Below are 12,259 nucleotides of genomic sequence, written 5' to 3'. Positions count from 1 at the left end.
TGAGAAAGTTGACTTGATTTGTGGGTAAGAGCTGTGGTCTTTAAAATGAGATGCTCTGCAAACTTTTAGGAGTAAAGGTGAGGGTGAGTAACTTTTTCATTAAGCAAAAGTGCCAGGTACTTTATCTCATTTGGTCATCAAAAGACTGTATGAAGTGTTAGGGTAATGATGCTGGTTTGAACACATGCATTTACTTTCATTCCTTGTGAAATAAAGCCAAGATGCAGTAAAAAAAAAAAAAGTTTTCTAGAGGCACAAACCCTAAAGGACAAAAGGAATGGGAGGGGAGACACAGCAACAAAGTTTTGGAAGCTGGAAAACAGGTGGGCCAGTGATAATTGGCTTAGCCTACAGCTGGCAGTGAGAAACTTCAAGATGCAACCTGATTTCATGCAGAAGCTCCCACCCCAGGCAGACAGAAATTGGTGATACCATATACTGCTGGGAGTGAGGGTAGCAGTGGGGATAAAAATGGGAGATTTTAATTGAAAAATCTATTTAAAAAACAGATTCTCAGATTCCCTTCCCAATTTCATGTATCCAGTTACTTGCTGCTTTTCTACACTGGCATAGCCCTGGAGGCCTGGTATCAGAGGGCCACTGAGCTAGTTTCAGCCCATTCAGTTGAGATTGATGGTATGCACTGAAAAACAGAAGGATGAAAAGGACATTGGCATATAGCTCCCTTCAGACCTGTACCCTCCTCCTGGCAGATTAGAAAATCCTTTTCTGGAAATCAGACCAGGCTAAGAGGAAGTATCTAAAATTATTTGCAATAGAGGTTCCTAAGAAACCCTTGTCAGATCACCCTGGAGTGAAACCCAGAGTCAACAAATGTCCCTCAACTGACATACCCACAGAGCTCCAATCTATAATGTAGTGTTCCCCCTCCTATATATGAATAAAAATACAAGGATCCAGGAATTCCCTGGTGGCCCAGTGGTTAGGACTCAGCGCTTTCACTGCCAAGGGCCTGGGTCCAATCCCTGGTTGGGGAACGAAGATCCCACAAGCCACACAGGGTGGCCAAAAATATAAAAAATAAAAAAAAAAAAAAAGGATCTGAGGAAAATGCCTAACATGGAGAACAGAAACTGAAACAAACATGTGGAACAAAGCATAGAAGCAAAGTGGAAGAAACAGATGTATTCAGGGAGAAGAAATGTTAAGAAACAAAATCTATCCTTGATACACTTAGGAATTAAGAGCAAATATTGCATGTAGAACAAAAATAGGATGCTATAAAAAGGAAATATTCAGAGAATAAAAAACATCCCCCCCCCAAAAAAAATAAGGGGAAATGAAAAACTCAATAGGAGGGAAGAAATGTAAACTGAGGAGTTTTTTTTCCTCATATTAGAGCAAAAGGATCAAGCGTTTTAAAATATAGGAGATAAAATACAAAATTAGAGAAGAAGGTCCAACCTATGAAACTAGGGATTTTTAGAAAGAAAAAAACAGATAAGAATTCTCAGAGAAATAATTCAAAAATGTTTCCCAAAATAAAAACTAAAAGTTCCCAGAAGTTATGATCTCTTTGAGAATCCATAAGAATGAAAGAAAAGAGACCCCATTAAGCACAGTCTATTCTCAGCCAAAGTATCAGTCAAGTGTGAGGGCAGAATAATGACATTTTTAGCCATGTTCAAAATATTTCCTCTCCTGCAACCTTTCCCAGGGAACTACTGGAGGATATACTCCACCAGCACAAGTAATTAAATCAAGAAAGAAGAAAGCATCGGATCTAAGAAACAGGAGATCCAACACAGGGAGAAAAAAAAAGGAAAGGAATTTCCAGGACACTGAGGTCTGGCAGTTCCAGAAAGATAGCTGTGTACAGGCATAGAGGCAAACCCATCTTACTGGACAGTTCACAAGGCTCCCGGAAACTGGTCTCCAAGCAGATGAAACAAATAGAATTCTCAGTGCCTCTGAGTATGTTGAACAGTGATTCAGATAATTGACTTGAAAGTTTAGAATTATATTAATAATAAGGAAACTAAACAAATGGGAAAACAAGAAAATGACTACCTCCAAGATAAACAAGAAGTTGTACATAAAATGAAAAGTTAACATAGTATTAGTCATAAGCGGTTGTATATACAGATATATAAATGTATACATGTATATATGTATATCTATATATACACATATGAGTCTATTATCCTAGGAAAAGAAAGTTTATTATTCCATTAAACAAACCTCTATGAGCTACATATTGTTCTACTCACTTTATAGATGAAGAAACTGAAGCTCTGAGAAGCTCATCTGGGCAAGATCACACAGTGGGTACTTACTGTCCCCAGATCTATGGTGTGTGCTAAAGACAAAAAAAGCTTTTATTCCATCAATTACAGCTTTCTTTTTTTCTGAGCAGACAGTGTCTAGGGCTTCGGTGGTACCCTTGTTTTATCTCACCCAAAGGAAGCCTCTGTCTACATCTGGGTCTCAGTATTAGGGTAGAATGAGATGACCCAGTAACAGAGTATTCTCTCTTATCTCCATTAAATCTGAGAAACTCCTAGCTTTGAGTTCTGTCTTTGACTATAAAATGGCTTCATTTAAAAATACACACCTTATGATAGAAGGGACCATGCTTGCCTTGTTCACCTTTGCATTTCCACAGCTAACACTGCCTAGTCCATGGAAGGTTCTCAATGTCTGTGTACATAAAGAATTAATTTATACATGTTCATTAAGTGCTCCAAGTGATGCTGCAGAAATTAGATTTAGGTGGTACAGCCCAGGAAGGCATGACTAAGGGCCAGTGGGTAAAAGTGCCTTGGCAACAAATCTCAGGTCAATGGAGAAAGAAAGCCCCTCAGTTTTAAACGTTTCTAATATTTGAATGGGTTTCATTCTAAAAAAGTAAACTCATCATCAACCAGGGTAATGGAGCTAGCACTGGACGTTCACCTGTCAGGGAGAACAGTAAAATATGGTGGTGAAAGGTTTGGATTCAAGTCAGCCACTCCTGGGCTGGAGACCTGATTCTGCCACTTCATCGTATTGTAATCTTGGGCAAGATACTTCATCTCTAAGTCTTAGGTACTTGATGTAGCTGCTATGATTTCCAATTGAGAAAAACCACACATAAAACACTGAGCATAGGACTTGGCATATAATAATTGTTTGATCCATATTCACTATTATTGCCATGGTTATTAGAAGAAATTCATGCCTAGGAGGCAAATTTGAACTTCATGGGATCTGAAATAGCTCCCAGGGTATAGGAGCTCCTCTGGGTATAGGAGACATAGGGGAAGTATTGTTATCTTGTTGGCAAATAATAACAATGTAATTGAAGTATCACCTGTGTGCTGTTTAAAATAGGTGGTTTTGTTATTTATTTTTAAAGTTGTTCCAGAACAGCCTCAAAACTTATCTTGTATACAGAAGGGAGAACGTGGGACCGTGAGATGCACCTGGGATAGAGGACAAGACACCCACCTGTATACTGCCTATACTTTACAGTGAGTGAGACTGTATTTTCACAGCTTTTTTGGTAGGTCTTCTCTTAGATGACATTTAGAAGTACCGAACAGTTCTAGTTTTACCAGAGAGAAGAAGCAATAAACACTCTAGATAATTAGATACTTTAAAAAAAATTCTAGTGTTCATCAAGTAAAACTGGTTTATTCATCTAAAGTGTGACTAACTCAGAGTTCTCTTCAGGGCATCCAAGGCCCATGTTGTAGTCGTTCTTCCCTGCTCTATAGGATTAAACTGACTGCATTATATCCCTTTCCTTTTCTTCAGTTGTGGACTCTTAGGGTCATGGTATAGACTCTTAGAGTCTATAAATAGACTCTTTTTTGTGGTAGTATTCCATTTGCCTTGGAGGAGTTTCTTTTTAAAGCACCTTTGCCTGACCTGAGAGTTCACAAAAAGAGAGAGTCTGGGAGATTCTTTTCCTTGGAGTTGATTCTGTAATCCTCTCCAAAGATCCCGCTGGTAGCACTATGCCTAAGTGAGTAGGAGATAAGGAAAAGGCAGTGGGGCTCAGGGTTCCGGTCTGTACTAGCATCTGGCATTTCTGTGCAGTAAATGCCAAGGTGGCCATGGATCCTTTGGATGATTGGATCTGTCCTAAGGAGCTAAGATGTCAACCAGGGTTTTGGGAATTCAGACAGTGTAGAGATGCTTACTCACCCATATGAAGGTCAAAAAGTCTCAGTCCTACCAAAAAAAAAAGAGAGGGGTGAAGTATGGTCCTATTTATGACCACAGAATACAAATATTCCCATTGTGTATCCCCTAGTAGTAAAACTCACCTTAAAAATGTGAGGAATTTTAAATATATGAATATTTTGTTCCTTTGTGCTAAGAAGGCAACAGCACATAAAGTATCTTGCTAAACACAATCGTCTTTCATTTACAGGTTAAAGGGACCAAAAAATTTAACCTTGCAGAAGCAATGTGATGATCACTATTGTGATCATTTGGACCTTGGAATTAACCTAACCCCTGAATCACCTGAATCTAGTTACACAGCCAAGGTTACTGCTATCAATAGTCTTGGGAGTGCTTCTTCATTCCCATCCTCATTCACATTGTTGGACATAGGTATGTATTATTTCACTTTTTGTAAGTGTCAATCTTTAGCACGTGAATATTATTTTTTAAATCACTTGAATGTTCTATGTGTGATTGTTTCAAAAGGGACAGTGGTTCATGGAAAGTGGCCAGTAGGCATAGGCAAAGGATAGATGTTTCTTTGATGCAAGCAAAAGGATGTATGTCTCTAGAGCTATAGAGAGATGTTCAAAATGGGATATTGAACATTATTCTCTCTGTTGGAGAAATAAGAGCCCCCTGGCCTCAAATCCCATGAAGGCACTGGCTGCCAGTGATACCATCTGACTGAGGCAAGGGTCATGTGAGGTTATTCAGGTGTCTTTTCACCCCCATGGCTACTCCATTGTTCTGAGATAGGCTGTATGTTGGCCTGCAGGGCTAGAGCAGCCAGGTGCCACCTATAAAGAAAGTGTATCATTGTACCAATCCATCTTCCTCAGAGAATACCTACCTCCACCCCTCTCATCAGCTTGGGAGCTAGAGTGAGCCAGTCCCAGCACATTTCTGAGCAAATGTAATTGGCCCAGTTGAATCAGAGGCCAATCCCAGGCATTCCCAAGGTCTCAACATCCCATGTAGGACTGGGCTTCAGGCCTGCCTGAAGTTCTGGCCTCACACTATGTGTCTCTCTTCTCTCTTCCCAAAGCACCTCTTTGCACACATACTGCTAACTGTGAGTCTGAACGTCGGTATCTACTCTATATTTTCCTATCAAAGTTCTGCCCATTCTACCTTCCATCTCTTTACATTGATCATCTCTAGCCACCTTCTTTCCCTCTTATTCTTCTCTTCTATTCCTCTGTTGCTTTCTTTCCTATGGCTTTTCCTACCAATATTTCTTCTCCTTCTGAGGTGATCACCACTAACCACACCTCTACCTTCTCAGCCACTGGAACTCCTGGGTTTTGGCACATTGGTTTTCTTTCAATCATTGAATTAAATGGAATCGAAATTATTACTGATGTTCATCGTAGTTTAGTAAAAATGAGAGTAGATTAAAGGAATTACTTTAATGATTTAGAAATGAATCCAACTTTTTCTTCTTTCTAAAAGCCAGGGACTACTCTCTTGTCTATTTCACCGAGTTTAGTAGCCATGCATCTTAGAAATGAGATTTGTTCAACTCTTTGTAAGCCCATGTCAATACATAAGACAATTTCCAATTATGGAGGCTGAATCACACTTTTTTTTGTCCTGGTTACCAGTGAGGCCTCTTCCTCCGTGGGACATCAGAATCAACTTTGTAAACGCTTCCGTGAGCAGGTGTACCCTTCAGTGGAGAGATGAGGGTCTGGTGCTGCTTAATCGACTCAGATATCGGCCCATTAACAGCAGGTCCTGGAATATGGTAATGGTCTCTAGAGTGAAGGGGAAACCAGGGAGGGGTTCTTAGTAGCAATGCCCAGATCTCTCTTTTCATACCAGCAAAATATGGAGTTTAAGAATATTTAGCCCAAAAGTACACATACACATTTGAGACATACCAGTCACTTACACTTCTGTTTATTAAGAAATATCTTAAAATTTGATCACTGATTCCGAAATTTTTTAAGCCACAGGCTTCTGTAAATCCACATTAATTTCCTACAATTTATTTCTAGTGAGTCATTTTTCCTTGTTATTTTACCCCCTACCCCATCATTACTTCCATTATTACTTTTTAGTAATTTTTTTTAACATATTGGAAAGAGAAATATTAGGGAATGTTCAAAGAGGGGCTTATCTGAATTGAATATTCCAAAGAAAAAGCTTCACATTTTGATGTAATAGTAAACATTAATTTTTTTTTTTTTTTTTTTGCCATGCCACGTGGCTTGTGGGATCTTAGTTCCCCTACCAGGGATTGAGCCCCAGTCCTTGACAGTGAAAGCATGGAGTCCTAACCACTGGACCACCAGGAATTTCCCTAAACATTAAATTTTTTACAATAAAAAATATAAGATTATAATTCCTTCCAGTATTTTGTAAAATATAATGGCTTATAATAATAACAAAGGATCAGCTCCACATGTAGAGAGGTATAATAATTAAATTTTTCACCTATAATTTTTCCTATATAATTTTCTTATATAATTAAATTTTTCTGTTTGGGACCAGTTTTATGTCTGTGTTAAAACATTCATCACATCTTAGTTGTAACCAAATAAAGAATAATCTCTAGTGTAGAAACAAGCTTCTTCAAGGCCCTTTTTCAATCTTGTTTTTCAGCTGTTTTCGGGATCCCCCCTTGGAATCCATATAGATGGATTCTTAGACCCAGGAGTTTTTTGTTTTATTAATGAGAAGCTATTGTTTCAGATTAACATCACGTGTATTCAGTAACCCAGTCATTGATATTTCTTCTTATTGAATGACAGATTTGAAAAGTAAAAAGCGTTATCTGGTCTGGTTTTCCTACCTTTATTTAAATTAATTTAGTATTAACAGGCACTTTTAAAAATCTTGTTGGATTCAAGGTTAATGCCACAAATGCCAAAGGAAGACATGATTTGCTGGATCTGAAACCCTTTACAGAATATGAATTTCAGATTTCCTCTAAGTTACATCTTTATAAAGGTAGTTGGAGTGATTGGAGTGAATCATTGAGAACACAAACACCAGAAGAAGGTATGTGTCTAAAAAACAACGGAGGGGAGGGAGGTGGATAGAGTGGAGGAAAGACAGGAGAGAGAAAGATGTAATGATTTCCTTGGAATAGAATCTCTAAAGAACTGTTACTGAATCAAAAAGTATGAGTGCATTAATTAACAAGCTCATTTTGACATTGACTTAAGTATTGAAGCTGTCCAGGGAGATATGTTTATATTGCTAAAAATTTTTTAACATTAGGTAAGTCCTACTCCTGTTTGCCACATGTTATCATGCTGGTTACAAGTTTATGCCTCAGTAATGTTTGATTATATCTCTTATTTCTATTTCACTTACTTTCTCAGTTACTTTCTCTTATTCCACAAAGCTGCAACCAGTAATTTCATTCCTTTACCATTAAACCTTGATACATTTTACCCTTTAGATTCTATGAAAATTAATATGGCTTTATAAGCCATACTAAAAGCTTGAAAAAAGGTAAACTCTGGAGACAACATTTTAAAATAAAGTTTAACATCTGGCAATCTTCTCTCCTCCAAATGTTACAGCACTGCACTTCTTCAAACCTTTGATACTCACTGCTCACATGAGTACCACTAGACTGCCCATAGCTATAAAGAGGAGATCAAATATACTTTTAAGTCTGATGGACTTTTCTTTTTGGTAATTATTGGGAAGACAATTTTATTGAAGTATAATCGAAAAAGCAAAAATGCTTATATGAACTTTATGACAATACTAAATCTTTGGAGATATAAAAATAGCCATCTGAATATTAGTTTTCAAAAGCACTCAGTGGTACAGTATACAGCTTCATAATTTATGAAAATTTGTTTCAGAGGAAAAGTAATTGACATATAATCTGTTGCTTTATTATCTGGAGATTTTGAAGCATTAATGTCAGAAAAGCTAAGTCCTTATTTGTGAAACTTATAGATATGTGTGCATGTAAACTAGCCTAATGATTAAGCTACATTCATTTTCTGTGAGCTACTAGTGATTTCTGGTAACTGATGACACTTATCAGTGATACTCCAGTGACTTTCAAGGATGTAAACTATTAATAAAATAAATAATATATAAATTGTAGAATAATTGTATACTCTTCCTTTCTTCTGACAATAATTGCATTTCGCTATTTAAAAAAATATTTTTAAATGAATTCATTCAGCAATCATAATTTATTCCTCTCATTTTATGATAAAAATCTCTTAAATTAATGTTGAGCCACTTTTTCTCTGTTTAAATGTGTGTCATTTTTATACTCCGGAGCTTACTCTTGTTATCCTTTTATTACAATGTCAAAGTAATGCATTTTAAAAATACCTCATGGATTTTTAGACTTTATTTATATATAGTACAGATAAAATTCTTGGAAATGGGCCATATTTTATGTCCAAGTCCAAGGTAGTAAATAGGCTGAAAATTTTTAAGTTATATCACATTAAGCTAAAGTATAAACTAGGGAAACTCTGGGCTTGTAAATTCTTATCATTTTTACTCACACTTGATAATGACCCATTTAGAGATGTATGAAAAGGTTTTCCTTTCTTTCTTTTTTTTCAAGTGTTTATCTGTTGCATTAAAAACCCAAGGCAGGATGGTAACTTTCTCATATTCTATAAAATAAACCACCATCATAACAATGAGTGTAGCAACTTGTTATGGTTATGAACTCGTAGATGATTATGAATTGAACCAAGGAAGCTGGCTTATTCAGAGTAATTGCAAACATTCATAAAGAGAGAAACGCATTCTCTGAGATACACCACGCTACCAAGCTCTGCTGGTTTCCTTTCAGTGTCTGAATCTCCCTTTTTTGTGTTTGATCTTTCTGTGGGTTGTTGTAGGATCTCTTTTCTCTTACTCTAAACTTCATGGTTTTCACCTCTAACCGCTGTTCCTGTCATCAGTTTCTGTATGAAACATCAACTGATGTAAACCTAAAAGGTGTGAATTTTTTTTAACACTATTTCCTTTTGACCCCTGAGATGTGTACGGATATATAACTTGGCATTTAAAAAAAAAAATACTAGTAAGCTTTTTTCTTTTTTTTTTTTTTTAGTTACTGTCTAAAACTGAATGATCTTATGGTAGAGCTTTTTCTTTGCAGCCTTGGCTACTCAAAACAGAGCAATATGATATCTCCTGGTGGATTGGGCACAGTTATTTATAGCACTCCAGCAGAGAATGAGGGTATTATTCACTCCATATGGCCCTTTCCCATGTCATTAAATTCAACTCTTGTCATGGTCCTCCATGAAAAACACTTTTAAAATGACCACTAACCACAGCAGTGAGAGGCCCGCGTACTGCAAAAAAAAAAAAAAAAAAAAAAATGACCACTAAGTAAGGGGTGGAAGGAAAGAGATAACTTTCTTATGTTTGGGAGGACAGTCCAGCGATCAGTAACCATCAGTGGGCCTGATACTGGGAAACAAGCAATCATATTTTACTTCTAGTGGGAAAACAGTCTGAATTTGGGCTGCATAGTGTCCAAACATGCCTGAGAATATGCCCAGATGTTGGGGGGAAGGCACTCCCTCATCCTTTTGAACACCCAGGAGGAGACTCCAAAATAAAGATGAATGAGCCATTCCTTAGAGCTGTATCGTCAGTTACGTGTTTCTGTCTGTTCATTCACCATTTTTCAGTCTTAAATATATGTTTGGTCTTGCTAAATGTGACTGTGAACAATTAATAAAGGAAGTGTTAAATGCTCATACTAGTGCCAGAGCAGCAGAGGAGGAGTCCTCCCCCGCTGTGGTGATGGCATAGGTGATTGGTGAGAGATCCCAAAGAGGAGAAAATGCAAGGCTACCAGCTGCAGCCACCCATGTTCACATTAAGAAGCTAGACAATTATTCATTCATTTGTGACTTTGAACTATTGCTAGGATAGGTTAGGTGTGAACAATTAAATACTAGAGGTTATTTTACCATCTTAGTTAGCAAGCAAGATGGTAAGTCTAGCTTAGGAGTCAGCAAACATTTGCTATAAAGGTCCATATAGTAAATATTTTCAGCTTTGCAGACCATATGACCTTTGTCACAACTACTAAAATCTACTGTTATCACAGGCAAGCAGCCATTGACAGTATGACAAATACATAGACAAAGCTGTGTCCAAAATTTTATTTTTGCACACTGAAAATTGAATTTAATAAAATTTTCATGTCACTAAAAATGATTCTTCTTTTGACTTGTTTTCAACCATTTAAAAATGTGAAAACCATTATTATTAGTTCACTGGCTATACCAAAACAGGGAATAAGGAATCAGCCAGATTTGGTCCATGGGCCATAGTTTGCTGACTCCTAAACTAGCTAAACTTGAAACTATTATACTTGCATCCTTTTGCCTAAGGCTTCAGGAAATGAGAATGAATGGTTCTTTACATTCTAAAGGGATTTACCTACAAACATTTTCATTAGAGGGAAAATGTTATGTTTTAGATCCAGTGAGTGTCCCTACCCTTTTTTCTTCTTCTTGTGGTCTCTTCTAAGCCCAACATCTATCCTGGAAGAAGTAAATGCCTGAGCTTAACTATTTGACAAGGTAGTGATCACCCAAATGGGAAGAAATGTTTTCCATGAAGCCCTCCAAAAGAAGCCACTGGGGGAAAAATACTTCTCTGGATGATCTGTGAGGAATGTGTGTATATCAGGAACTATGCCAGGTGCTCAGACATAATGATAACCAGTCAGATCCTCAGACTCAAGAGCTTATAGTCTATCTTGGAACGTCACGGAAAGATTCCTGGAAGAGATGACACCAAGAAAAACCTGCAAAGTCCAAAGGGAATCTTGTGGCCTTCCTCCATCTGGAACATGTGGTCTCCAAGGTTATTGCAGTAGAAGAAAAGAGCTATTTCCTCCTAGAAGTACTTGATTCTCTTGAATTCTGTGAAATCCCTTGTTCCTGGTTTTTACTCTACCATGTTGGTCAGTTCTTCTTTGTCTCTTTTGCTGGCCATCTTTCTCTTTTTAATCTCAATCTGTAGGGCTTTATATTGGACCCCCTTCTTTTCCCAGCTGACCTCATTCAGTCTCATGGCTCTAAAACTAGATAGGTAGGTGAAGAGAGAGAGAGAAAGATAGAATATAGTTTCTGTCCTGGACTCTTTCCAGAACTTCAGGTTTGTGTTCCAATCACCTATTCCATATCTTCACTTAGATGTCAACAGACATTCTAAACCTCAGCCTAAATAGACGCTTTTATTTTTTTCTCCAAAGCAAAATGTTTCCAAAATGCCTCTATTTCAATCTTTCCTATCGTGGTAATTGACACCACCATCTTCCTAGCTACTCAAGTCAAAAATGCAGAAATCATCCTTAACTTCTCCTTTTCTCCTATCCCCTCATACCAGCAGTTGACTCTTCTAAAACATTCAAAATGCATTCATTCTTTCCATTGCTACTCTGACTATCCTAGTTTAAGCTACTTTCTCATTACAAAGCGTAACAATAAAATGAACACTTAGAAACCCACCATTCAGCTTAAATGCTATAAAATTACCAATATATTCTTACCGTGTCACGCTTCACTATACGTAACCACTATTCTGGACTATGTGTTTATATCATCCTCATACTTTTTCTCATAGCTTTCAGAAATGTATGTATTTCTAAACAGTGATTAGTTTTGCTTATATTTGAGCTTAATCAAAATTATATGTGTATGTAATCTTTTGCAACTCACTTTTTTCCCTTGGCACTCTAACATGAGGCCTCCATTGACTTTCGTATGGATGAAACATTTCTGCTTCTATTAAGAAACAAGCTCTTCACTTGTGATCTGGATGTTGAAAGGTTATGTTTCTTTAAGAAAAGAAAAGATGGTGGAGTATTCAGCTATGTCAAATGCTGCCAATCAATCCAATGAAATGAGAATAGAGAAGTGATCATTAGATTTGGCAAAATAGCATTCATTGCCGACCAGGAGCAGCATCAGTAGTGTGATGGGGACAGAATCAATTGGCATTGCTTGAGAGTGAATGTTAGGTGAGGGAATAAAGACAGTGACAATTCACAACTCTTCAAGAAGTTCTGTGAAGGAGAGCAGAGATGTTGGGCAGTAGCTGGAGCAGGATG

At 37.3% G+C, this 12,259-nt stretch overlaps 1 protein-coding gene across 1 annotated transcript in view; it reads left to right on the top strand.

The window, feature by feature from the left end:
- Positions 1–12,259, top strand: part of IL12RB2 (interleukin 12 receptor subunit beta 2) — an 81,272-nt gene that overhangs the window by 16,584 nt on the left and 52,429 nt on the right. The window contains exons 4-7 of the mRNA XM_060139800.1: positions 3,359–3,473; positions 4,382–4,566; positions 5,784–5,926; positions 7,035–7,185. Of these exons, the coding sequence (XP_059995783.1) occupies positions 3,359–3,473; positions 4,382–4,566; positions 5,784–5,926; positions 7,035–7,185 (594 nt within the window). The remainder of the gene's footprint in view (positions 1–3,358; positions 3,474–4,381; positions 4,567–5,783; positions 5,927–7,034; positions 7,186–12,259) is intronic.

This window comes from Lagenorhynchus albirostris, chromosome 2 (genome assembly GCF_949774975.1).
Source record: "Lagenorhynchus albirostris chromosome 2, mLagAlb1.1, whole genome shotgun sequence".
Taxonomy (NCBI): domain Eukaryota; kingdom Metazoa; phylum Chordata; class Mammalia; order Artiodactyla; family Delphinidae; genus Lagenorhynchus; species Lagenorhynchus albirostris.
This window is presented reverse-complemented; position numbering and strand designations above follow the sequence as displayed.